This window comes from Delphinapterus leucas, chromosome 11, assembly GCF_059928025.1.
Source record: "Delphinapterus leucas isolate spDelLeu-1000000601 "Yukka" chromosome 11, BTC_Dleu_Yukka2, whole genome shotgun sequence".
Taxonomy (NCBI): domain Eukaryota; kingdom Metazoa; phylum Chordata; class Mammalia; order Artiodactyla; family Monodontidae; genus Delphinapterus; species Delphinapterus leucas.
Window position 1 is genome coordinate 2,439,708 of NC_143139.1, and position 26,810 is coordinate 2,466,517.

Genomic DNA, 26,810 nt, shown 5'->3' on the forward strand with positions numbered 1-26,810 from the left:
GGAGAGACGGATTCAGGAAAAATAAAACAACCCTACTGGCACTGAGTTAAGAATTGTTGTTCACCAACAAAGAGATGACATTTGCAACAACGTGGATGAAACTGGAGGGCATTGTGCTCAGTGAAATAAGCCAGACAGCGAAAGATACATACTGCGTGGTGTCACTTATATGTGGAATCTGGGGGGAAAAAAGTCAAATCAAATTCAGAGACACAGAAAATAGAACAGTAGCTGCCAGGGGCTGGGGGTGTGAGAAATGGCAGTGGGTGGTGAAAGGGACAAACTTTCAGTTATGAGATGAATGAGGTCTGAGGTCTAAGGTACAACACAATGACTAGACTCCATAACACTGTGTTGCAGACTTGAAATCCGCTAAGAGAGCAGGACTTAAGTGTTCTCATACAGAAAAAAAGGAAGTCGTGAGATGACGTATGTGTTGATAACTCGACCGAAAGGATGGAGAATCCCTTCATGTCTGTGTACATCACACCATCAGGGTGTATACCTTGATTATATTACAATTTCGTCAATCTTAGCTCAATAAAGCTAAAAAAGAAAAGAGAAATGACAAAAAAGAGGCAGTTTCTATGTGAAGTCTTCCTGTGTCAAAATTAACAATCAGGAAAGTGTAAAAGTAAATATCAAATGTCTCTTCCTGAAAACGAAGGTTAGTGACTGGTCCAAGGCCCTGAGAGGGTGACCTGCAGAGCTGGGCTCCCACCCCAGGGCTCGCACTCCGGGAATATTCTCCCACTGGGCAACACCATCACTCACAGGCCCAGGAGAGGGAGGGGTACACGCGTGATCAGGCAGGATCTTCATCTTGCACCCTGGTCCCTGCCTGAGGGAGGCTTCTCCACCGGCCACGTGCCACTCCCTTGCTGACTAAGCCAAAGAGAGACACGTCTAGCCCTCTGTTTGTTTACAAGTATATTTCCTATTGTTTTAAACGCTCTCTCTGACATTCCTTGAGGCACCGAACCAGCATGTACTGAGGGCCTACTATGTGCTAGGTGCTGAAAGATGAACGGATCTGCACGTACACAGACGATTATGACCCAGCAGGGAAAGGGCCATGACCGAGGCCTGAACACGCTTCGGGGGAGACAGGAGGATGTCCGCTTCACCCTGGAGGAATCCGAGATGTTCCCGAACAGGAGTGTGTCCAGGAGATCAGAGACAGAAGAGGCGGTCGAGCAATAAAGCAAGTGCAGACGCACAGAGCCACCTTGGGGCTTGGTGCAGACCTCGGGAGAGTGAGCCTCCCCTGCAGTTGAAGCATCAGGTAGGGGGCTGGGTGCAGAATGACAGAGGTGAAGCTGAAGGGCCAGACTGGGGCCAGACAGCATACACAGAGCTGTGGGGTTCAGATTTCATCTGGTTAGAACAACAAGGACGACAACAACAGCAGCAAGTCCGAGACCTTTAAAACAGCAGAGTGACACGATCACCTTCATTTTCTCAGAAGACACTGGGAAGATAAAGCACGTCAGCCTGAGTGGAAGGAGGGACATGTCGAGGGAGGTTACTGTCACGAGCCCGGGTAGAGTGAAGCAGGACTAAACCTAAGGTGGACCCAGGAACAGGGGGGGACCAAGTGGGTGGGAGATTCTCCAAACACAGGACTGGCAGGAGGCAGGGTTATGTGAGAGAGAACAGAGAGTCAGACAAATAAGACTGAAAATACAGGAGGCAGAGCAGGTTTTAGGAGAGGAAGTAAATTAAAAATTGAGTTTAGGGGCTTCCCTGGGGGCGCTGGTTCGAGTCCTGGTCCGGGAAGATCCCACATGCTGAGGAGCAACTAAGCCCGCAAGCCACAACTACTGAGCCCGTGAGCCACAATTACTGAAGCCCACGCACCTAGAGCCCGCGCTCTGCGACAAAAGAAGCCACCGCAGTGAGAAGCCCGCACACCGCAACAAAGAGTAGCCCCCGCTCGCTGGAACTAGAGAAAGCCCACGCGCAGCAACGAAGACCCAACACAGCCAAAACTAATATATATATATATATATATATATATATATATATATATATTTATATTTATATATAAATGAGATATTCATATAAAGTACAGTACAATGCCAGACACAGAAAATGCTTGGGAAATGTTAGATGTTGTTGTCATTATTGTTACCGTTGTTTTTATTAAACAGATAAGATTACCCAGAAAAGAGCATGTAGATTAAAATGCAAAAAGAATCCAAGTTTCAATTACACTGTTGACAGAACCTAGATGCTCTGAGCCAAGAATGACTATGCTGCTTTTTCAAACATCAATATAGCAAAGAGCTGGGAACAGATTTGGCAATCTTCTTTCTGCTAAACGTTGCTAAAAGACCAGGACATGCAAGGGCCAGATTCAGACCACACGACGTCTTGGTGTACCTCAAGCTCTGGCTGCATCATATGAATAAGAGTCTCTGAAACGGGGAAACCAGAGAGGCAAGGGGCCTTGTGAACACAGCCGCATAGGCCGTAACCCAGAAACACTGCTCGGTGAAAATGCTGCAGCTCTCAGGTCTCTTCAACCAGCTGAAGTAAGTGAGGAGGTTATGAGGTTGTACTGCTTCAGTTTCTTACCTTAATCCTTCCCAGGAATTCTCTGGACAACTTTGGTTTATATTCTGAGCCAGGAATCTTCACAAGTCATGTAGCTATTGCCCATGAAATATTTTTTTATTCTAATTTGGGTTCTGTTAAGTTGATAATCATGAAGTTACTAATGAATGTATTTTAGTTTAACAACATTTTTTCAAGGGTTTTAGTTTTCTGATTTAAAAAGTATTACACATGCATTGTAGAAAATTTAGAAAAAAAAGGCACCCCCCCCCCAAAATCACCTATAATATTAGCATCAGGAGATAACCACTTCTATATATAGTCATATATTCCTTGAGACTTTCTTTTATTATACATACATGTAATTTTAGAAACAAAATGGCAATGATATTATATAGACTATATATAAGCTGATTTTGTCTTCACCTAAAAATATACTCTAAATACATTTCCAAACCAAATCCCAAAGGCTCTTTTTGAACCTTGGTAACTGGTTCTACAATTTATTCTCAAGTGTAAATATATAAAAAGAGCCAAGAAAACATTTTAAAGGAAGGAAAATGGTGTAGGACTTGCCCTACCAGATTATAAAACAGTATAAAAGCACACTAACTAGATAGAGCATTGTATTGATACAATTAGATCAGTGGGATTTAGAATATGATCAAGATGCATTTGAAACCAATGAATTGTATGAGGAAAACTGGGCCCAGCTGTGGTTAGATTCCTACTCATGTCATATATAAACATAAATTTAAAACTGGCTAAAGATCTAAACTTAAAAATTATACTGGGGCTTCGCTGGTGGCGCAGTGGTTAAGGATCCGCCGGCCAATGCAGGGGACATGGGTTCGAGCCCTGGTCCGGGAAGACCCCACATGCCACGGAGCAGCTAAGCCTGTGCGCCACAACTACTGAGCCTGCGCTCTAGAGCCCGCGAGCCACAACTACTGAGCCCACGCGCCACAACTACTGAGCCCACATGCCTACAGCCCGTGCTCCGCAACAAGAGAAGCCACCGCAACGAGAAACCCACGCACCGCAACGAACAGTAGGCCCCGCTCACCGCAACTAGAGAAAGACCGCGCGCAGAAACGAAGACCCAGTGCAGCCAAAAATAAATACATAAATAAATAAAATAAATTTATATAAAAAATAGAAATGTAAAAACATTCATTCAAAAAGTATTGATTGATTCGCCCATGAAAAGGAAGGCAGTTCTGATACATGCTACAACATGAACCATGAACACATTATCTGGACTGAAAGAAGACAGTCGCGGAAGACCATACTGTGCGACTCCATTTTTATGAAATGTCCAGACAAGGCAAATCCAGAGTTAGGAGGCGGATCAGTGGTTGCCCAGGGCTGGGGTGGGACGGGGTGATCAGAGGGAATGATGAAAATGTTAGAAAGCTGATTGTGGTAATGGTCGCACAATTCAGAGAACACACTAACCCTATTACGTTGTACGCTGTAAACGTGGATTGTATGATGTGTGAACGATACCTCAAAAACACTGTAAAAGCACACTGCCTGAGTCCTGCATGCAAAGTGCTGTAAAGGCCACAGAGAGGAATGAACGAGCGCTACAGCCTTCAGCTTGGGTAGAAAGGGGAGTTGGCAGTAGATGTTAGAAGACAGAAAAAAGGGTCATTCCAAACAGACAAACAGTAAGAGCTGACCAGGCACGGAGGAGGAGATGCGCTTGGCTGGTCCCCGAGGTTTGGGTCTCTGCAGAAGCAACGCCAGGTGTCCCCAGGCCGGCCAGGCGCAGGCACTGCCCCCAGGACCCCCCAGGCCACTCCACGCTCTCAGTGAGGCGAGCACCTCTTTACCAGAACAGCAGAGACAAGCTGGCGTAAGTTAAGAGAACGATGGCAGGTACAGCTAAGACGCAGGGTTAGAGGAAATAAACAGGAGACCTGGAGGGGCAGAGACTGAGAGCGGGAATGTGATTATGACCCACAAACATAAGGGGTTAAGCAGAAGTGGGAAGGGTGACGGCACTGGAGGAGGACGCAGAGCCAGAAGTGATGGAAGAAGACCAGGGGAAAAAAGCAGAGGTCGACCATAAGGCTATGGTTTTTCCAACATCTAATGAATGGTCTGCCTGGGAAAAGGTGTTTAAACACAGAGAGGGTCAGAAGAATCAAAAGTTTAGAGAAGGCAGTGTTCCTTCATTGGTGGGAGCTGCTCTCCATCCCACAGGCCTTCCTGTCTCCAGGGGTTACGGCTGGTTTGCACTTTATCTGGAAGCAGCATTAAACGTGGGCACGGCTGAGCAGGGAGAGACTTCACTGGCACTTGATCCATTATATGCTAACATTTCCTGTCTTGAAAAGAACTCTCAAAGATCAGCCTTTCTTGTGAAACTGGAATTACTTTTTAAAGGAGGATTTTTGTTTTGACTTTGAAATGCAAAGCTTTAGTCACCCTGAAGTCCGAGGAGCACAGAATGTGTCGGGAACATGTGGTTAAACCTTCAGACCACTTAGGAAAGAAAGGCAATGTAAAGAAGCCAAAGGAGCAGCTCTGGACAGCTGTATTATACAGGACAGGTGGGAAAACAAATCTTGAGATGGATTAGTACCTCCTGATTTTAAAATGTTTCATTAGTGTGCGCAGCACGTGTAAAAACGGAAGCTTCTGCGTGGTTTCAGACGTGGCAGGTCCCATGGATGAACTGGGAAAGGTATATTCCAGCTTCTGAAACTTAATTTCTCAGATTTCACTCAAGATATTCCTGTCCCCACCCCTGCTCCCACCCTCAGGTCTGCCTATCCATCCCTCACTCCCCCCCAAAGAAAGGGCCCCTTGGACTTCACACCAGGAAAGAATTTCCCAAAACGCACACACATGTGATATTTGGGATTTAATGAAAATGCTTATTACATCTTAGCAACAATGAATTATATCCTTCTCTGTCCCTCTTCCCTTCCTTGTTAAAGCTACAAATCCAAATTTGGTGGATATAAATATGACTGAGTAATCCAACGAGATCTTCCATATCCTACTGTCTGCTTTCTAATACTGGCAGGCCAGTTCCACCACCGCAAGTACTACCGTGAAAAACACTGTCTTCTTGTTTACTTTCTTAAAAACATTATAATTACACATAGCACGTAGGTTTACACAATCTCCTTGCTAGATACAGAGATGCAATTTTCCCTGTGTGTATTGAAAGCTTTGCATCTAAAGACAAACAACAACAACCCTAAAAACATCTCCAAGTAAATTAATTTCCACTAAACTTCAAAACAAACTTGTTCCCACGAATCCCGCAAGCTCCTTCTGTAATATAAGCATTAAACCCCATACCTCAGCATTTCCGTTTCCTCCATATATAGAATATCTAACACAAAACCTTCCTCAAGTGTCTTGGGCCTCTTTCCATTCAACCTTAAGTGAACTGAGATGCTCTGGAGGAAGGGACTCTTGTAGTAAGAGATGTACAAGTATGTGCCTCCAGTAGAGAAAACAGAATACAGGTTCTGCTAAAAGAAACAGGGGCTTGGACATGTGGGTCAGGATGACCGGGAGGGCAGCGTCCTGCACGTGGGCCTGCTGCTGTCAGTGGCAAAGGGCACGGCTCAGGACGGCTCCCGGTGCCAGCAGCCGCGAGCCTGAGGACTCATTACTACGGTAACGCAGGCCTGACACAGCCTACCTCAAAACGACCCCACAACACTGCTGTTCTTCCTCCTTCTCCAGGCTACCCTGACCACCTCCCACGTCTTTGTGTCGTCAACTAACTCTGTTTCCAACCTCTGCGCTCCCCGATCTTCGACCACAGCCTCAGAGGGCACTCTCACCCCAAACTTTCTGAGTCTGCATCTCACAGGCTAGGCCAATTTTCCCTTCTTTCACCATCAAACATCTAAAAGAACAGTCTACATTTGCTACCTCTGTTTCTCATTTCCCTCCTTAACATCTCAGAATTTAGTTTTTGCCATTTCACCAAAACTGCTCTCTCCAAAGTCTGCTAAACTAAGACTTCTACGCTGAAAACCACACGACATTATTTGGAGAAGTAACACAGCTCTTAAATGAAGGGAGACGTGATGACAGATTGGAAGACTCAGTATCGTAAAAGTGTTAGTTCTGCCCAAACTACCCATGGATTCAGCGTAATTCAAATCACAACCGCGGCAGGTGTGTGTGTGTAACTGACACGCTGACTCAGAGTGTGAGAGGAAATGCAGAGCCCAGAGCAGCCCGAGCGATCCTGGAGAACGATCGTGGAGAAATCTCGCTACAACACAAAGCTCCCGTTATTAACACAGCTTGCGACTGGCACAAGAACAGACATAGAGACCACAGAAACAGAACAGAGTATCCAGAGAACGAGCCCAGTCCTGGGAGTAACCCAAACGTCCATCAACAACCGAATGATAAACTGTGGATATTCACGCAGTGGAGCGTCAGCGGTGAGAATGGATGAACCACACCCACGCACAACGTGGTGCTGAGCGGAAGCCGGACAGCAGAGCTCAGGCTGGGTGATTCTGGGCATTTAAAGCTTAGAAACGGGCAAAACCAGCCTGCGGTGCTGCAGGCGGGCTGCTCTGGGAGGCTGCAGTTGTGGCCGGAAAGCAGCTCTGCCTCTCGTGCCTGGTGCTCGTTCCACGGGCGTGTAAACTCACAGGCTTGTACACATATGACTCATGTAGTATGCTGTGTAGGTGTCACACCTCCAAACCTAAGACTCCAAACCAAACCGAACCTCAGGGATCCCCTAACAGCACAACCTGCCAGTCGCTGGTCTTCGTCCAACACAAGCCCCCCTGGACACTTGGCCCTGGGGACACCTGCTCCAGACTCTCCCTCCCAGGCTTCCTGGCTCTCCTCTACCTGTCTGTTAGTCCATCTGTGTGTTTCTTCCCTGTCCTGCGGCTGTTCCTCCCCTTTCTGCTTCCTGCCCGACACGCAGGGGTTCCCTGAGGCCTACGGAGACTGTCCTCTGTTGCCTTGGGTCACCCTGTCCATCCTCGCTCCATGAAGTTCAATAATCATAGCAACTAACCTACTGGACATGGATCCCGGCCGGGTCTGCTCTACGTGCTTTAGTGAACCAGCACATTTAATCTACTTTCTTTGCCAACTTAATTATTTCTTTTCAGGTGGGTTTTGTAAGACTTTTTTATTTAGCAGAGAACTGCACACATATACAAAACAAAACAGTATAATAACCCTCATATGACCTAAATTTAACCATTTTCAAGGTATGTATAATTGTAGCTCCCTTCTTTCTCCCGAGCTTCAGACTAACATTCAAATGCCTGATAAACACTTTTTTGTGAATGTTTCACTTAGACGTCAATTCATAGTGTTCATACTGTTTAATAAACTGTTCTTTTCACTTAATAATGACTAAAAATAGTTTTTCATGTGATTAAGTATTCTTCTAAAACCTAATTTTTTTTTTTAATAAATTTATTTATTAATTTTGGCTGTGTTGGATCTTCGTTTCTGTGCGAGGGCCTTCTCTAGTTGCGGCGAGCAGGGGCCACTCTTCATCGCGGTGCGCAGGCCTCTCACTGTCGCGGCCTTCTCTTGTTGCGGAGCACAGGCTCAGCGGCCATGGCTCACGGGCCCAGTCGCTCCGCGGCATGTGGGATCTTCCCGGACCGGAGCACGAACCCGCGTCCCCTGCATCGGCAGGCGGACTCCCAACCACTGTGCCACCAGGGAAGCCCACTGTAATCCTTTTAATGGATGTATTATAATTTATTTAACTAACTTGTGGTGAAGCCAAAAATAGAGGCGAAACATTTAAAAATATATTTATTGGCCCTTTCGTCTTCTGTGAAATTCCTGTTAACGCCCTTTCCAGGCCATGTTTCTTTCGGTTTAGTTTCTTCCTTGCTGATCTCCTGGTCACAGCCCTAACACAGGCTCTCATATCTCAGCATCTTTTGCTTATTGCAATAGCTTCACAGTCATTTCAACCTTGGTCTGTAGGAGTAATCTTTCTAAAACAGGTTGGATTAGGTCCACTCCTCTTCCAAGATCTTAAGTGATTTCCTACCTACAACAGAGTCCAATCTCTTTGGCATGGCAGCCACCCTCCGGCCCCATCCTACTTTTCCAGTTTCATCTCCTGGTATGTCTGTGCCACCCTCTGCCTTTGCTTTCACTCTGATGAGGTTCCCTCACCCTGGGGTGTGGACAATCTTACCTCCTACACCTCCCTCTTCCCCATCTAACTTATTCTTCCTGGTGGAGATCATTCGCCCCTTTTGTCTGTGGAGACATCCCTTTTCAGAGGTGAACACTGCTGAAGTATTCATTTTGTCTCCTGTTTCAAGAGTTCGCTACATGTTCAATTCCCCAACTCTTCAGCAAGCTCCTCAATGCATTCTTTTTTACATACCAAGGCTGCCTGGCAGAACAACCTGCACATAGCAGACAATCGGAAAACAACTGGAGAATGAATGAAAGGAAAAGATGCTAATCCTGGGGGAGAACACCCATAACTTTCCCAAGAGCTTTTAAAGATAAATCTGAAGCATCTCCAAATCAAGGCTGTCTGATGGTGCAGGCCTTGTAGCAGGACACCTCAGCTATCCGTGCTAACACCCACGTTGCTAAAGTTCTCAAAAGACAGAATGTGGCACAAGCACAAGATGCCAAGGTGGCCTCTGGCAGGAACCTTCTGGCTTTGTCTGCCGAATGTTACGATAACGTATTCTGTTCTTAGTAGCTATTCCAGCCCTCAGAGCAGCAATATGATTTCTAGAGGGACTCCAGCCAAGAATCACAAACGCAACAGCAACCCAATCTGGATGCTCAAAGCAACACACATGGGGAGGGTGTGTGGCAGAAAGGCAGGGGGGAGCATGTCAGCCTCCACCACTGCCCAGGGAAGAAGGCATTTCAGAGAGGATACCTCACAACCTCCACACTCCACAAAAACACGTCATGAAAGGCTGACTGTGAGAGAGACCACTCCAGCTCCCTTCCTGCTTTCCACGTCAGGACAGCTGTCAGAGAGCAGAGTTGACAGTGGAAGGCTGATCCGGACACAGCCGGGCGGGACAGAGGGGCAGAGGTACAGCGGAGGACGGGCTGGCAGACCTGAAACTGCCCAGAACATCCACCGCCAGCACAAGTCAGGGTTTCAGGGCAGGGGCGGCCTCTCTCCACAGCCGAGTCAAGGCCAAGGGAGAGCGAACAGAAACCCGTGAAACAGGGAAGGCTTAAAAGAGAGAAAAAGCCTTATTTCAAGGCAAATAGTTCTGTTCACAGACACAGGATGAAGTGAATGAGGAGGATGGAGGGATGGGTTTAAAGGAGGGATGGTTACAAGAAACCTGACTGAACAGATCCAGTCGTGCTTGGTAGTGACTCAGATTAATTCGTTTCTGCAGCTGGTGTGGTGGTGGGTGGGGAATTACACGACAGATGCTCAGTTTGGTTTAATCAGACAAGAATCTCAACTTGAAGTTTTTGACAGCTAGGTCCCAGGACGCAGAGGCCATGAGGTCTGAGCTGTAAACGGACATGATGACTGGAGCCTTCCAGAAGTGACAGTGAAGCCAAAGCGGTCCTCTATCCTGGCCGGATCCGGGCTACAGTCCCCAGCCCCAGTTAGCAGGCTGCTCAACTACATGTACCCAGGAGATATGAGGACATGAAATACCCCGAGTTTGGATTTTCGAACAGCTAGAATAAATTGCAATGTATTTTGTCATAATTATCTGCTGAATAAAACATAAAACTTACATGGTCAGAGGGACCTGACAGCACGGTGGATATTTCATGCCCAGGCAGTAAATATTTCATTTACTTTTCTACAGGAATTGGGTCACTTTTTTGCTCTGCAGAATCCCTCTAGCATTTAGTAACAGGGAAAATGAAAGTTGCCCTTGAAAAACTCCAAGGCCCTCCCTTCCTTGTATTTCAAGTCCGAGCTTGCAGCTTGAATCTCCCAGTTTCCTTCCCAAGGTCTCCCCCTCCGCCACCCCCCAGCTGCCTACTGTTAAGAGTCGGAAGCAGCTGCCACCCTGCCCAGACTCTGCAAGACGACCGGATGCGGTGGTGACTGTGAAGTTGCTGCTGGGCCTTCCCCTCCCCGTTCCCTGCCTTGCAATGAACCCCTCTGCCTGGCAGGGTCTGGATTTGTCTTCCTAAAGAGGGAAACACTGTTGTTGCTTAGGCCAAAAGTAAACAAGGTGCCATTGCTCCTCCACGTCGAATCTGGAACAAAACGATGCAATAAAAACCAGAGTCCGTTCCACCAAGGGGATCCACAGTCAGTTCCACTGATGGCAACAGGCCTCTGCACGGCGATCTCCTCAAGATTCAATTGGCGAAATAAAGGAACTTCCTCCTCTCCTTCCCTCACCTCACGACAGGTAGCAAGGTAGGAGCAAAGCCCCGGCACTAAGGCCTCCCGAAGCATGAAAATCATAAATGACTTCCCAGTAATGCCAAGGGCACGTTAAGCCTAGCACGTAGCGGGTGCTCCCTAAACAGTTACTGAATGAATGCTTGCCATGTGCCTTAGGGGAGCTAGATTTTTCAATGGTTAAAAACTAAACAAAGATGAAAACAAACCAAGAGCTTCTCTGCTTCCCGGCTGCGGCACTGGAAGTCCTGCAGTGTGGTACTGGCCACCCCCTAGCCCCGAAGGAAATAAGGCTGAGGGGTTTTTCGTGACTCTGTACTAGTACAAAGCACACGATTTAGTTTCTACACGAACCCCCTCCCCTACAAAATATCAAACAGCAGAACTACCAGACCTAAAAGCAGGCCGATTCCAAAACTGAGAACCAAAAGCCTGGAAGGGAGCTAACAGAACCCGCAGTTCAACTCTCCAACCTTAAAGTGAGGCGAGGTGACGGGCCTGGTGCAGTTTAGGCTGATGGAGCGTGCACCCCAGTAAACCTGGGGCTCGTCCTTCACGCCCTGCCAGCAAGCGGTCAGGGACCAAACTGCTGTCTCCAGACACACAAGTGCTCCGGAGAGAAAAAGAGGGTATCTCTCCTGCCTCAGAGGCAAGTTTTACAAGAAAGCTGGTCTTGCTGGCTGACCACCGGACCTCTTAGAGTCGGCATGTCACTGCTGCTTATCATCTTTTGAAGGTTAGTGTCAGTCACGGTTTTGTGAGAGTCAACAACCTGGAGTCAAGTGACCCAGGTGAACTGGGGTCAACAGATCTAGGGACCAAAACACAGGTTGCTAACACCTGGATACAGCAGGAGCTGGAACCAGGCACAGTGATGCCACAGTCCAGGTTTAGACAGTTATCTGTACATAAACCAGCACAAACTTTTGCTTGCTGATAATTCTGTTTTGTACTTGCAGGTGTCACTAACATACTGTCTTAATTTCTAACCTACTTAGGTCTAGACACTTCTAAAATGCTGGATGCGTTCCTGCCTGAAGTATTCTTCCCTGGCTGAGATAATCTGAGCTCTTCTTTGTGATATTCAACCTCCCAGGTTACTCTCTTTCCAGAAAGGTTCTGTCTTGATATAGGTGTTATACCTTCTCTGAACGAGTTAGGGAAGGGAGTGAAAAGAGGAGGAGACAGAAGACATGGCTACAAAAGATAAAAGTGGGAAGAGACCACCCCCCCCCAAACCCAGTAGGAGGTTTACATTGGGCTGATTGGCCTCCTATACATTAAATTTCAAGAATCAAGAGAATGGTGGGGGGGAGGGGGGAAAAAGAATGGGGAATCCTCTCTTGTGTAAAAACCTTGCAGAACACAAAAGGAATCTGATGTATCATCCCGTTCAAACAACAAACCAGTTGTGACTACAGTTGATAACACGGTATTGTGTAACTGAAATTTGCTAAGTAGAACTTTAAAAAAGGTAAGTAACGTGAGATGATCAATGTGTTAATTAACTTGACGAGGGGAATCCTTTCACAATGTATACGTATAGCAATCACCACACTGTCCACTTTGAACATCTTACAATTTTATCTGTCATTCGTATCCCAATAAAGCTGAAAGGAGCAAGCCAGGTACCCACGTGGGTGGGGTGTTTAGATGCAGTGCGTCCTGAGGCAGAGACGGACCACTCCCCAGTCCAGACTTGCTGGGACAGCACTGGAGGCTGGAGAAAGTACGGAGGTTAACTGGGGAAGAAGAATTCCTGCCACGCAGAATTTTCATTGGTAACACCTCACACCACCTCTTACAAACCCGTTAACTGACGTGAGTAGAGACACTCACTTTAAGAGCCTGTAGTTATCCATACGCGGAAGAATGTCCCTCTCTGTCGAAGGGACCATCAGAGCAGCAGCAGGGTTCTGAGAATCTCGGACACGGCCAGGCCAGGCCAGCCGGGCCAGCACGTTTGGTTTGGCTTTCAGAAACGAAACGTGTCAAACGGAGAGGATCAAAAACAGAAAACAAACCACCCAAACAACTAAGAAATCTAATGCTGAGGCCATCAGGACGACAAGAACAAGGCTTTGCTGTATCTGAGATTTAAGTGCTAAACCAGCACACAGCTAATCCACGCCTATGAATCACTGTGGCTGAGCAGGTCCACAGAGGGAAGCGGCCTCCACTGCAGTGGCACGTGCTCAGTGCACATTCCATGTCCAGCACGTGGCACCCGATTCTAGGGCCAGCGTGACGGGGAGAGACTGGCAAGGCTCCCTCAGGGAACCATGGATCTTGTTTTTGCTTTTTTATTAGTGCCAACCTGACATTCCCTGGGTGGTGTCTCCCAACTCCCTGGTGAGATGACAAAATGACTTTTACAAGCTCCTGGCCCCGCAATTCAGAAGGGCCATGGAAGGGGTGCCACTACCTCTTAAGGCTCTGGGGCCGCGTGGGCTGTTCTGAGTGACCCCTGGGTACACATGACCATCGTCTGGAGGACCATGTACGGTGATGGGGTGGGCACAACGCGAGGACAGGCACCTGTGCTGAGGTGGAGAAGGCTGGTGGGGCGGGGCCTGGACGGTTACTCATTTTGCGTGCTAAAGGGAAGAGGATGTGATTTGAAAGCTCCTGGGCAAAGCTGGATTGGAAAGAAAAATATTCCCTCGGGCCCTAAAGCTCGGGACTTCTGCAGTCGTGTTTCCTTAGGTGAAGAAGGGTGAGAGGAGAGACCCAGGAACCTTCCAGTCCCGTCTGGCTCAGCGGATGCTCAAGGCGCAGCACACGGGGAGCACAGTCCCCTGGTAAGCGCGGGCGAAGCCACGGTGCTGCAGGGCCTGAGCGTCCTCCCACAGCGTGGTTTCCACGCGGCAGGAATGGCCGTGGTGAGAAGGGAAGTGCACAGCACTCCCGGGAGGCTTCTCCCAGCTCCTGCAGAGGGGCGTCCCCGAGCTTCGCGAAGCAGCAGCTGGAGAGGGAGGCGGGCTCAACCTTCAGCAGCGGCCCAGTGAGCAAGGATACTCTGTGCGGGTAAGAGGAGACGGGGGTGACGGGGTGGGGCGCAGACCGCCCCCGGCACACGGCCCGGCGGCCCCCGCGTGCGGCTTTCCGGCCACCCCGCGGCCCGTGTCACCAGACAGGACAGAGCTTAGGAGCCGACCGCGCGGGGAGCAGGCCGGGGCCGGCAAAGCCACAGCCCCGAGAAAGGCTAAAGAAATCTCCGGACAGGCATTTTAATGACCTCCTACTCACTTTCCTCCCCGAAGAAAGTCCCAGTACTTGGTCGGCACACGGGGCCTGGGACAGACTGGCGTCCATCCCTCCACACACGCGGCCTGAGCCCGACGGCGACGCCCGGCAGCCCTTTAACGCGACCACCGAGAACACGCCTGTCTCGGGGGCGTCCTCTGACAGGCGGAGGGGTTTTTCTCCCCCGGGGACTACGGGGGATGTGGTGGGGACAGGTCTGGGACGGAGAGAAACGTCCAGGCCCCATCTGGCCACTCGGCTTCATCTTCCCAGGCAAGTCCTGTCGTGCCCGCCTCAGCTCCCTCACGTGCAAAGTGCCAGGGGCAGGGGATGAGGCTGAGTAAATGCAGCTGCTCCTGACGGAACAACACGGGACCCAGCTGAGCTCCCGAGGCCGGAGGGTCGGAAGGGTCTCCTCTCCTGGCTCCTTGTCTGGCTCTCATCACAGGACGCTCCAGAAAACTTGATACCCCGTCTTTTCGGTGACTCCCTGCCTTCCCACGAGGTGCATCCTGACGCCCACGTGTGCTAAACTTAATCTTATGAATAAGTATCTGTGGACTCAAATTTAGGCTAGACACTTGCAGAGGGCTGGTGTGGACTTCAGCCGTGTGACAGGCCGACATCAGCGAACCCTAAGGACGATGATGTTTTATCGCCAGGCCCGGGTCACAGTGGAGACTAAGCTGGTTTTTAACGTGGCAGCGTTGTTCCCTTCTCAACTCTCCTCTTCCCAGCCACTCACCGATCCTATCGTCCGTTCAGGAGCCTTGGGCAGGCTAACGTGGGAGACACCGTGCTACCCTTCCTGGAAACGCCTGCGTTTAAAAAGGTACTAACCTCGGAGAGATGCTTGATTCAAAGCAATAAACGGAACCAGTGACCGTCAGGCAGGGGCTCCATCAAACCCCCCACCCCCTACCTTAAGCTGCCACCATAGCCTGCCTTTCTGTTAAGATGGCAGTAAGATCTCAGCATTTAAGTTTGGCTGAGAGTTTCTATTAGAAAAAAAATTTTTTTTTTTAGTTTGATAACATTAAAACCACTATTTATCTTTAAAAAGAACCCCATGAAAAATCGCGTCCGTCAAAACCTGATTTTTAGGGTGACTTGAGTATCTCTTCAATTTACGGCAAGATCTGTTATCTTCAGTGTTAAAATTACAGGCTCCCTTTCACCAGGAGCACACGCTAGGTGGGGCATTTTCTCTTGTGCTGAAGTGGTCTTTAAAAAGAGGTAGACAAAGCAGTAAGATAGCATTTATACGGTGCAGAAGAATGCCACTATCTTATCTCCAGAAAGTTCCTGATTTCATTCGTTCACTAAGCAAGTGTCTGCTTCCTACTTTATGCCTTTGTGTCTGTGGCACAGCTTTTAAAGAAAGGTCCAGTTTCTAAGTTGTGTCACAGGGCGCTCTGGACTGACATCACCAGCAGGCCCTACATCCCCACCTCCCCCCACCCGAGGGAGGATTCTGTAATTAGTGGATGTGAGCAAGGCTCTCCAGCACCCCCTGCCTCTTAATAGGCGGGCCCCTGTGATTTATGTGGAAGGCCCTTTCCAGAGCTTGCTTGGAAGTTGGTTGTTGGAAACACTGAAACAATTACTTAAGTGGTAATTAGGGCCCCAGGAGGCCCCATGGGCTACTGGCCATAATGTTATGGGCTGAGTCATGTGCCCTCCCCCAACTCACATGTTGAAGCTCTCACCCCCAAACCTTAGAATGCGACTGTATTTGGAGAAGTGATTTAAAGTGGTTAAGTTCAGATAAGGCTGTTAGGGTGGGTCCCACTCCAATCTTACTGGTGTCCTTGTGAAAAAGAGGAAACTTGGACACATACAGAGACACCGGGGATGTACCTGCACGGAAGAAGGATGATGTGAGGACACAGGAAGAAGGCGGCTGTCTGCAAGCCAAGGAGAGAGGCCTCGGGAGAAACCAACCCTGCTGACACCTTGATCTTGGACTTCTACCTTCTACCTTCTGTTGTTTAAGTTACCCAGTCTGTGGTACTTTGTTGTGGCGGCCTTACAAACTAATACAGAATTGTTGGTGAGCAGTGTCACCTAACCATCACAAAACCTAACCATCACTTATAACATTTTATATATTGGAAGACGCCTTCTGCGTCCCAACTCCTGCATCAGAAACACATCTTCACTTGCCCCAGTGGCAAGTGAGGGTGGCCTGGTCCCATCTTTCCCACTTAGCACTAGAAGGGGTTCAGGGAGAAAAGCCTCACTGATCCAGCCGCCCTGATGTTCTTACAAGAGGTGCAGGAGAGTCGCTTAGAGGCTCAGCGAGTAATAGGGACAACAGTCAGAACAGCAGCAAGTGGGGACTGGGTCACTGGGAAGAGGGGACACCGGGAGGGAGGCTGTGGCAGTATTTCCCCCCTCTCTGGGGGAAGCAGCGCTTTAGGTCAGGGGGCACAGGCAGTCTAGTGGGGAACAGCAACACTGTCTGTAAACTGGGAGAGGGCTGTGGCCCAACACCTTTTCCTGTTTTGAAGTTCACACAGGATTCCCCTAAGAATTCTGCTGTACATACACACGGCCAGCGTGACAATGGAGCTTGGCACTGTGCAGATGCACTGGGGCAGAGGTGTGGCTGGGACCATGCTGGACGCTGCCCACTAGACGTTTAAGTGACTTCTATTTCTAGACTGTCCCACCAAATCTTTGGTAAAGAATTAAATAGTGGTTTGAGGAAAGCTAAGGACAATTTATTTCAAAGCTCTGACTAGATGGGAAAACTGCCGTCTCCAAGGCTTCTCCGCTCCACGGGCTTCGGGGTGGCAGTGCCTGCCCCGGGCCAGTTTCTGGACGTTCGCAGGGGTAAATTTCCCTGCATTATCTCTGTAAGTCAATGTGCTGGACTGTAGGAGTTGTCAAGACTCATGAAAACTCCAAGAGGGTAACTCGCTGCTCCTGCGGCAGCTCCGGGGAATCACAAGCGCTGACCTCCTCCTTCCGTGGGAATACTCTCAACACAAAGGAAAAACACAGGGCAGCTAAAAGATACTAAGAGCTCTATAAATACAGAGCTTCATAATTAACAAATGTTCCATATTCCCATTTCAGAGCTCTAAAGGGCCCAGTGCAAGATCAAGCTAATGGAAACAAAGTTAAAGTTTCCTGCCCTCTTTGCTGCCAAGCTGAGAGCACAGGAGACCTGAATTCAGACTAGGTGTTTCACGTTCTTTTTTTTTTGCGGTTCGTGAGCCTCTCACTGTTGTGGCCTCTCCCGTTGCGGAGCACAGGCTCCGGACGCGCAGGCTCAGCGGCCATGGCTCACGGGCCCGGCCGCTCCGCGGCATGTGGAATCTTCCCGGACCGGGGCACGAACCCGTGTCCCCTGCATCGGCAGGCAGACTCTCACAACCACTGCGCCACCGGGGAAGCCCTCACGTGCATTTTTATTTAGCCCCGGCCCGCTGGGGGCAGAGGCCCTGGCGACGAGGATCGGGACGGGGAGGGAGAGACTGTGGACAAGAGAGAAAGAGCAGAATCCCCTTCTCTGAGATAAGTGAAGGGAGCAGATGGTCTGGAGGGATCTTTTGTATCAAAACAGTTCTGGTCTAGTTGAGTCTCTTAATGCAGTACTGTCTCTCCACAAACAAGGTGACGCAGTGCGTTCAGCACCAGGCCTCCAGGCCTTTAAGTTAGCTCCTGTTTAGGTGTATCCTTTCCTGTGTCCACCATGCAGCTGCCCTCAGGTCGGGAGCGATTTGCAAAGAAGGATTAGTGTCTGTGTCATTTCTACTGTGTGAGAGAGGTCCTCACCTCCTCTACATTCAAATCCTCTCTTCCTCTTCCTCCCCGCAACCCTGTTTTAGGGGATTTTACCAGAAGTCAGGCAGCAGGCTCAGGGTCTCAGGGCCCAAGCCAGCAGCTGGCCAGGCCCTGTCCTCTCTTGTGGGGTCTCCCAGTGCTTCTACCTCTTTTTTTTTTTTTTTTCCTTTTTAGAACAATCTCTTCTCTGCCAGATTTTCAACGTCCAGCTGGCAAGATCCTCTGCTCTTTGTATGAAAAGGTTAATGGAAGCTGTCAGGAGGGGAGAGTGCCAGACCGTGAGAGCAGAGGGGAGAGGAAGAGTGAGGCTGCCCCACAGGGTTTTCTCATAAACGTGAGACAGACAGACAGACAGACACACACACAAACACACACACACACACACACACACACACACACACACACACACACTCCATCCCCAAGCCCAGTCAGGCACAGACCCCGCCTGTCCTCAGGGCCTGGAGCTCTTGCTGCTGGATCGCTGGTCGCCTCGCTCAGCCTCTCGTGCTCCGCCACTCTCAGTCTTTTTGGACAAGAGTTCAACGTCAGAGCAGAGGAAACAGTGCAAACAGCGCAAAGAGAAGAAAACCAGATCAGAAACATGCAGGCTGGGAACCAAGACAGAATTTGCTGCCCATAAAGAACCCATTCTTCTCTTTTCTCTCTCTCTTGTTTTCTCTCCCAGTTGCCCCCAAAAGCTCCCATGTCCATGTGGCCCGCTTGGGGGCTACGACGATCTGTGCAGATGCATTCACGAGAGAAGAGTGTCACGTCATGACTGATGACCCACGAGCTCCTGGAGTGAGGGCCCAGTGTCACCCCGGCGTCAACCATCCCAGACTCACCGCCCTGAAGAGGGGACAAGCCAAGCAGCCACTGATCAAAATCGAGAAAACAAAGGGAAGACGGGCTCCGAGGAGACGACGAGGTCCGAGCCAAGTTGTGCAACGATACTTCCCTGAAGGTCAAAACTGGACTGGGTGCTGGGAAAGGGGCTGGAGTCCACAGCCGTGACCCGCAGAGCGAGCTGGCCAGTGAGGGCTCGTTCCAGCGTAGTCGGCCGTCAGGGGGCTGGCATTCGTGGTGGAAAAAGGACGTGTGCTCCAGGGAGAGATTCCACTTTCAGCTTTTCAGCAGAATCTGCCTATCAGTCGAACTGCTTCAAAAAGTTCGAGGGCTTCCCTGGTGGCGCAGTGGTTGAGAGTCCGCCTGCCGATGCAGGGGACACGGGTTTGTGCCCCGGTCCGGGAAGATCCCACATGCCATGGAGCGGCTGGGCCCGTGAGCCATGGCCGCTGAGCCTGTGCGTCCGGAGCCTGTGCTCCGCAATGGGAGAGGCCACAGCAGTGAGAGGCCCGCATACCGCAAAGAAACAAAAAAAAACAAAAAGCAAAAACAAAAAAGTTCGAGAGGAGACTGGAAATGGGGTGTGACTTTTCTGTTTTTGTTTTGAATTAAACTATCATTGACATACAGCAAGATGCACAGATCTCTGTACATCAGAGTGTACAACTTGATGAATTCTGATCAATGTATACACCCACATGACCGTCTCACCAACCGAAACACAGAACATTTCCATCGTCCCAGAGAGATTCCTGGGACCCCTTTCAGTCGATTCCCACAGGCGTCCAGTGCTCTAGTTTCCATCACCACAGATGAGTTCTTCCTGCTCTGGAAATGCCTTACAAAGGGGAACAGACACTAATCAGATATGCTATTGCATCTGGCTTCCTTTGCTTAACAGTGTTTTTGAGATTCATTCATAAAGTTGCTTGTGTTCGTATCCGTTCCTTTTTGTTGCTGACTAGTACGCCATTATATATGATAATTTAAGAAAACCTCTTCTGTTAATGAACATTTGGGTTGTTTCCAGTTTGGTGCTTTCGCGAATAAAGCTGCTCTGAACAATTTTGTACACATCTTTTTGTGGACGTGTTTTCATTTTTCTTGAGTAAATAAGGAGGAGTGGGATTGTTGGGTTACAGGACAGGTGTGTATCTAATTTAACAAGAAAATGCCTAACAGCTTTTCAAAGCCTTGGACCATCCTCACCACTGCACGTAGAGCTCCGGCTGCTCCACACCCTCGTGGACATCTGGTGAACGTGTAAAATTCACATTTGGTGAATTTTAGCCATTTTCTTGGAATTGCCCTGCTATCTCACTGTGGCTTTCGTTTATGTGAGCACTGTTTTCGTGTGCTTGGTTTGTGTATTTTCTCTTGTGAACTGTCTGGTTCAAGTCTTCTGCCCATTTAAAAATTATGTTGTTTTGTCTTTTTGTTTCGGATTTTAAAAATATCCTCTCGATAGAAGTCCTTTGTTCAATATATACATTGTGAATATTTCCTCCCAGCCTTCTGATGAACTCAAGTTTTGAAAAAGTACAATTTTTCATTTTTTCCTCTCACGTTTAATGTCTCTGTGCTTGCTGACTTGGGGGAAGTTTCAGCAACGTATGTGCCATTTGGCTAAGACCTAGAATTAAGACATAACGTTCATTTATCCCACTACAGGTGACGTTACCTTCAGTCATTTGGGTTTAGATGGTGTCTGCCAAGTTTTTCCAACATAAATCAACTAAAAGGATTTTGTGCTAATTGACTGAAATAACTTTGTGTGTGCGCACGTGAAGAGACACTTCTAGACTACGCAAATATCCTGTTGCTCAACCAACTCTCACCCACTGGTTTTCACGTTCATTGACGATTGCAGTTCAAGTCAGCTATTACTGTGATGGTTGCCAAGTGGTGATTCTCTAACTCCGCCACTCTTTCTCCATGTATTAGCTGGCATTCTACTACAGGGCATGGCCCCTGCCCCACCATGTATTTGCTTACTGATTTCTCTACACTAGTACAGACTCATAGATTCCTGTTCTACTCAGTGGGCTGTAATTTGTTACTATTATTAATTTTGCTGCTCAAATTCCTGAAGATTTTGCTATTGGGAGCCCCCCATGTCCTTCGTCTTCTTCTTTTTAAAAAAAATTTATTTATTTATTTGGCTGTGTTGGGTCTTTGTTGCTGTGTGCGGGCTTTCTCTAATTGCGGTGAGCGGGAGCTAATCTTCGTTGCGGTGCGGGGGCTTCTCATTGCAGTGGCTTCTCTTGTTGTGGAGCACGGGCTCTAGGCACGTGGGTTTCAGTAGTTGTGGCATGCGGGCTCAGTAGTTGTGGTGCACAGGCTTAGTTGCTCCGTGGCATGTGGGATCTTCCTGGACCAGCGCTCGAACCCATGTCCCCTGCGTTGGCAGGCGGATTCTTAACCACTGCGCCACCAGGAAAGTGCCCCCTCCATGTCCTTCTGACACACCCCCACCACTCCTGGAACACTCCATTACTTTCTGGTATAAGACGCTCTGGATTTATGTTGTACTTTGCCACACACAGTCCTAGGCTGAGCCATGTCTCCAAGGAGCCCTGGTTCCTTTTGGTGAAAAAAGGCATCTATAAACCAAGAGCTGGGAGCTAGGTGAGCTCCTTGTTACTGGTGTATCACCGCTTCTAGGTGCTTCGGCAGATAAAACTAGGAAATACACACATGTATCCACGTAGATGAGCACACAAATGTACACACAGAGAAAGCTAAATCTGTTGTCTGTCAAAAGCCCTGAGTCCACACGGACACCTCCAACAGCAGCTGAACGCCACCGGACTTGCCTTCACCCTTCTGTATTTGTTACTTCCTCCTCCTGGAGTAACAAGCCTGCTCCCATGAGCTTCAAATACTTACTCATTTGTTCAGTCTCCTTGTATGTAGCCAGTCTCCCAACCATCCGCACCATCACCTTGGTCCTTGCTTCCAAATGCCACCATGCCAGCTGAATCCTCAGCCCTGGCCCTGCCAAAAATGCTGGCCACGTGGGCCGAATCCTTGATCCCAGCCTGCCAAACACACCAGAGTCTTTGGTCCCACCAAATATATAGGCCAGTGTCAGGGCCAGATTTATGGAAACACTAACAAGGTTTCCTGCCCAGGAGCTGGCAAGAGGGCCTGGCAAAGAAAAGAAGACACCTTCTGTAGAAGGTGTGTGGTGTGGGAAACGTGGACCTGGAATTTCAATTATAAGCTGTGATTCTGGAAGATAACGGACAGTGGTCAAATATGGGGCTGTCCTAGAATCAACAGAGAAGATGTTTAAATCTAAAACTGAACCTAATGAAACCTTTTTCTTCATTCTAGCCACCTTGTACCACTACAGCATTCTACTTTGACACGACCTCAATCTACTTTTTCAAAGAAAGTTTCTCTAGGGCTCCAGAGCCATACTTAAAATGGTATGAGACTTACATTTATCTGAAAAATTGCAGCAACATCTTTTCTTCCAATAGCAAGTGACTAGAAGGCTCAGGTTCAGTAAACACTAATGAACAGAGAGATAGCCTGAGCAGTATGATGTCATTTATTTCAAATTTATATCACACCGAACAACACTGCACATTGTTCGTGTAAACAAATATGTATATTAAAAGGGTAAAAACGTGGACCGTAAAAATGCAAACCAGTTTAGGACATTGGTTGCCACTGCAGATGAAACAAGAAAAATGCAACTGGGTACAAAGAAGACTTTAACTATATTTAGCATTAACAGGTAAGAGCAGCCTGCACTGGGAGAGGACAAGAGTGTGAAGGGGGAGCCCTGTGGTGTAGGCATGAAGGAGCTACTGAAATCCAGGAAAAATCAGCACTCAAGACTTTGCATTAAATGTACAATCACCACTGGAAAATTTAAAACCTGTGGAGAGCAATGAAAGTAACTCAAACCCAGCTCGATTACTGACTTGACTCAGTTCCCAAATGCTAATGGTCTGACAGAAGAAGAGGAATTGCTTATTTCTAGACACAAATGTTATTAATCTCAGTTTCTACTCTTCTTTTACATATAATATTTACCACTTAATAAAAAATGAGACACAAAAAAAGCAAATGAACTTAAAGACATATTGATAGAAATTATCCAAACAGATAATAGGAATCTCCAAACATAACATGAAAAAAATCCCCCAAATAAACAAACAAAAGCCCCCAGACATCGAAGAGATGTGGAACAATATCAGATGGTCTAACAAATACATAACTGTAGATATAGAAAGGGAAGAGAGAAAGGGACGAAAGACATATCTGAAGAGATAAGGGCCAAGAATCTTCCAAAATTAATGAAAGACAACAAAACATAAGCCCAAGGGACACAGAGATCTCAAAAAGGATTTTAGCACAGACAGGAAATATAATGTAAAATACAAATAGGCACATTGTTTTCAAATGGTTGAAAACAAAAGTTAAAAAAAAAATCTTGAAAGCAGTCAGAGAAAAAAGAAACATGAGAGGGTGGGGGTGGAGCACACATAAACACAGCAGACTTTTCAATAGAAACTATGGAAGCCAGAAGAAAATGGAACAGCATCTTTAAAATATTACAAAAACAGGAAGTCAACCTAGAATTCTATACCCACAGAAGAATATCTTTCAAAAACAAGGTATTAGCTTGCATGGGATGCCATAAGAAAATACCACAGACTGGGTGGCTTAGCAACAGAAATTTATTTCTCACAGTTCTGGAGGCTAGATGTCCAAGAGCAAGGTGTTGGCAGGGCTGGTATTTTTTAAAGGCCTCTCCTTATCTTACAGATGGTTGTGTTCTTGCTGTGTCCTCACGTTTCTTTTTTTCTCTGTGAGCACACAGCCCTGGTGTCTCTGTATGTCCCAATCTCCTCTTTTTACAAGGACACCAGTCAGATTGGATTAAGGCCCACCTATCAGCCTCTTCTTAACTTAATTACCTTTAAAGGCTCTATCTCCAAATGTAGTCACATTCTTGGAGTCAGGGATTCAATAATATACACTTTGCAGGGGACACAATTCAGCCCATAACACCCTGCCTTCTCTACCCCGCAAACTCATGTTCTTCCCACACACAAAACACATTCACCCCCTTCCCAACAGCCCAAGAGTCTTAACCCACTGCAGCATCAACTCTAAATCCCAAATCTCACCTAAATCAAGTGCAAGTGAGACTTAAAAAACATGATTCACCCCGAGGCAAAATTTCAATGTGGACCTGCTGAACCCAGACAAGTTATCTGCTCTAAAATACAGTGGTGGGACAGGCATAGGCTAGACATTCCCATTCCAAAAGGGAGACCCTGGAAAGAAGAGAAAGGGGTCATGGGTCCCAAACAAGTCCAAAACCTAGCAGGTCAAATTCCATTAGATTAAAAAAAAATTATTTATTTATTTGGCTGTGTTGGGTCTTCACTGCGGCAGGCGGGATCTTTTGCTGCAGCGCTTGCTGTGGCTCGTGGGCTTCTCTCTACTTGTGGCGCACAGGTTTTCTCTTCTCTAGTTGTGGTGCGTGGGCTCCAGAGAGCATGGGCTCTGCAGTTTGCGGCACGCGGGCTCTCTCGTTGAGGTGCGCGAGCTCAGTAGTTGCAGCGTGCGGGCTTAGTTGCCCTGCAGCATGTGGGATCTTAGCTCCCCAACCAGGGATCAAACCCACGTCCCCTGCATTGGAGGGCATATTCTTTACCACTGGACCACCAGGGAAGTCCCTCATCAGATTTTAAGGCTTGAGAATAAGGCTCTTTGGCTGGATGCTGTCCTCCAGGCCCACTGGGGTGGCAGCTCCAGCCCTCTGGCCCTGGGTGGCAGCCTGGCCTATTGAAATCAAGGAGGAAGAGACAGCCTTGCCCCCTAGGCCTGTGTCCTCTAGGCTGGTGAATATATGTTGTCAACAAGAAACTCACCGTAGCTATAAAGACATCGATAGCTTAAGGGCAAACATATGAAAAAAGGTTTATCGCGCACTCACAATTCTAAAGAAAGCTGGAATGGTTACGTTAATGTTAGACAAAGCAGACTTCAGAGCATGGAGTATTACCAGCTTTGAAAAGAGATATTACATCATGATAAAAGAGTCAAGTCATCAAGAAGATATAACAATCCTAATGTGTATGCACTCAACAAGAGAGCTTCAAGATACATAAAGCAAAAGCCGATAAGGTAAGAAAAATAAACAAACCCATAAATTTAGTTGGTAAGATAGCCAGCCTCTAAGAGGGCAAAGGAAACAAAACAATTCCGGGAAATCTTCAGATGTAAAGTAATATTTCTGTAGGCCAGGCAGCTGCAGATAATAGGGTCATAACTCAGGACGGAGTCTGAGTGGTTCTCCTGACATCAACGTCAGATTATCCAAAGCTACTGGATGGCACTGAGGAAGCTGTCTTGGGTCCCCAAATAAACCATCAGCAAGGTGCATACTAACAAGCACTCTTCACACGTGCGGTACTGTGGCAGGCACTTTAGAAATACAGGACATGGCTCTGGCAGTGAAGAAACTCATCTAGTTAGGGAGTAAGAACCGTAACTACGAAATACAAAGTAATAAACTACGCAGAACTCACTAGAATTCACTCACTCATCTGGGTTAGTAAGCAAGTACCAAGTACCTGACGTGGTGCGAGTTTTAAGATGAAAATGATATGGTTCATGTCCTCAGCTGACAGAAAGCCTAGACTAACGGGAAGACAGATATGAAAACTAGTAAGTACCAGTGTCACAGGTCATACAGAAGCCCTAAGGAGGGAGTGGCACATTGGGCCTGGGGTTTCAGGAAAGAACTCAAAAAAGAAATGATGTCTGAGCTGAGTTTAAAAACTCAGATTCCTATTTAGATATTCCCCAGGGAGACAAGGCAGGAAAGGGCAGAGCAGGCAGAGGGACACAAATGTGAAAACTGTAAGTCAAGTAACAGTTTAAAAGACTGTCAGTTGTTGTATGCTTCAGGGATAGGGTGAGAAGAGATGTGCATTTAAGAATCAGGCCAAATGAAAGGAGGCCTTGTGCGCTTTGATAAGAAGTACGGACTGTATCCTGCCTGCCTTTCTCCTTCCCTTTCTCTCATTCCTTAAACAAACCTTTACTGAGCAGATACTATGTGCTAGACATTATTCTTCGTACAGACAACAGTGCTGAAAAAGACAGACAAGGCTCTTGTCCTGTCCTCACGGGGGTGCGTGACCGAGGGGAGCATGGTGGCAGTGAAACGCACGGGACATACAGAGGTGAGTAACACAAATGTCAAGTGCAGAAGGCTCTATCTCCCTGAAGAAAACACACACGCAAAATAAACCAACGTGCATATTTAGCGGTGATCTCTATCTAATGTTTCTTGGGCTTCAAAAAGTAAAGTCAAACCTTGCTCACAATAGGCAAGTCATTTTGTATTATCACAGGTCATCTTTCTCGACAGCCTGCACCACTCCCTTAAAATCTTACTTGGAGAGAGGCGGCAGAAAATGGGTCGGTTTCTCCACCAAACTCGAGCTGCTCTGGAGAGGCTGATGGAAGGTGTGGTTAGTTGCTGTGCCCCTTTACAGATGACCCCAGTCACCTGCTCCCCAGCTTTTCCAGGGCTGCTGCTGAAGGCAAAGTTTCACACGCCTCATGCAACAACTTCAGTAACTGCAGCAGGTTCTCAGCCAAGGGGAAACGTGACAATATTAACATGATTCATGCATGTGAGCAAAGCTCTTTGGATGATAACATGTGGGACGGCATGCCTTCTATTGAATTCCTGGTTTTTCACTCAAAACTTTCTGGAAAACTCTTAGCTTGAGATTTTCTACCTTGGCCTCACCCTGAAGGTATATTTTTTCCCCTTAGAAAGACTGATTACTTCCATTCAGGCATATTTGGAAAACAGGACTGAGCCAAAATACTTTTTTTCATTTCAAAGACAAGCTGTTTCACAAAGAAATAATTTAATGCCAGTTAAACTTTGATACATCACTGCTCGTGCTTTAAGATGCCCTGTCTCTCTGCAAAATTTTGAAGTGGAGTTCCTAAAATTAAC

At 47.7% G+C, this 26,810-nt stretch overlaps 1 protein-coding gene across 16 annotated transcripts in view; it reads right to left on the reverse strand.

The window, feature by feature from the left end:
- Nucleotides 1–26,810, reverse strand: part of ERC1 (ELKS/RAB6-interacting/CAST family member 1) — a 387,721-nt gene that overhangs the window by 5,109 nt on the left and 355,802 nt on the right. The window contains exon 20 of one of the 16 annotated variants that reach the window (XM_089919949.1): nucleotides 1–26,419. The exons of the other annotated variants lie outside the window; for them this stretch is intronic. Within the exon in view, the coding sequence (XP_089776075.1) occupies nucleotides 26,345–26,419 (75 nt within the window). The 3' untranslated portion in view covers nucleotides 1–26,344. The remainder of the gene's footprint in view (nucleotides 26,420–26,810) is intronic. 16 annotated transcript variants of the gene reach the window in all.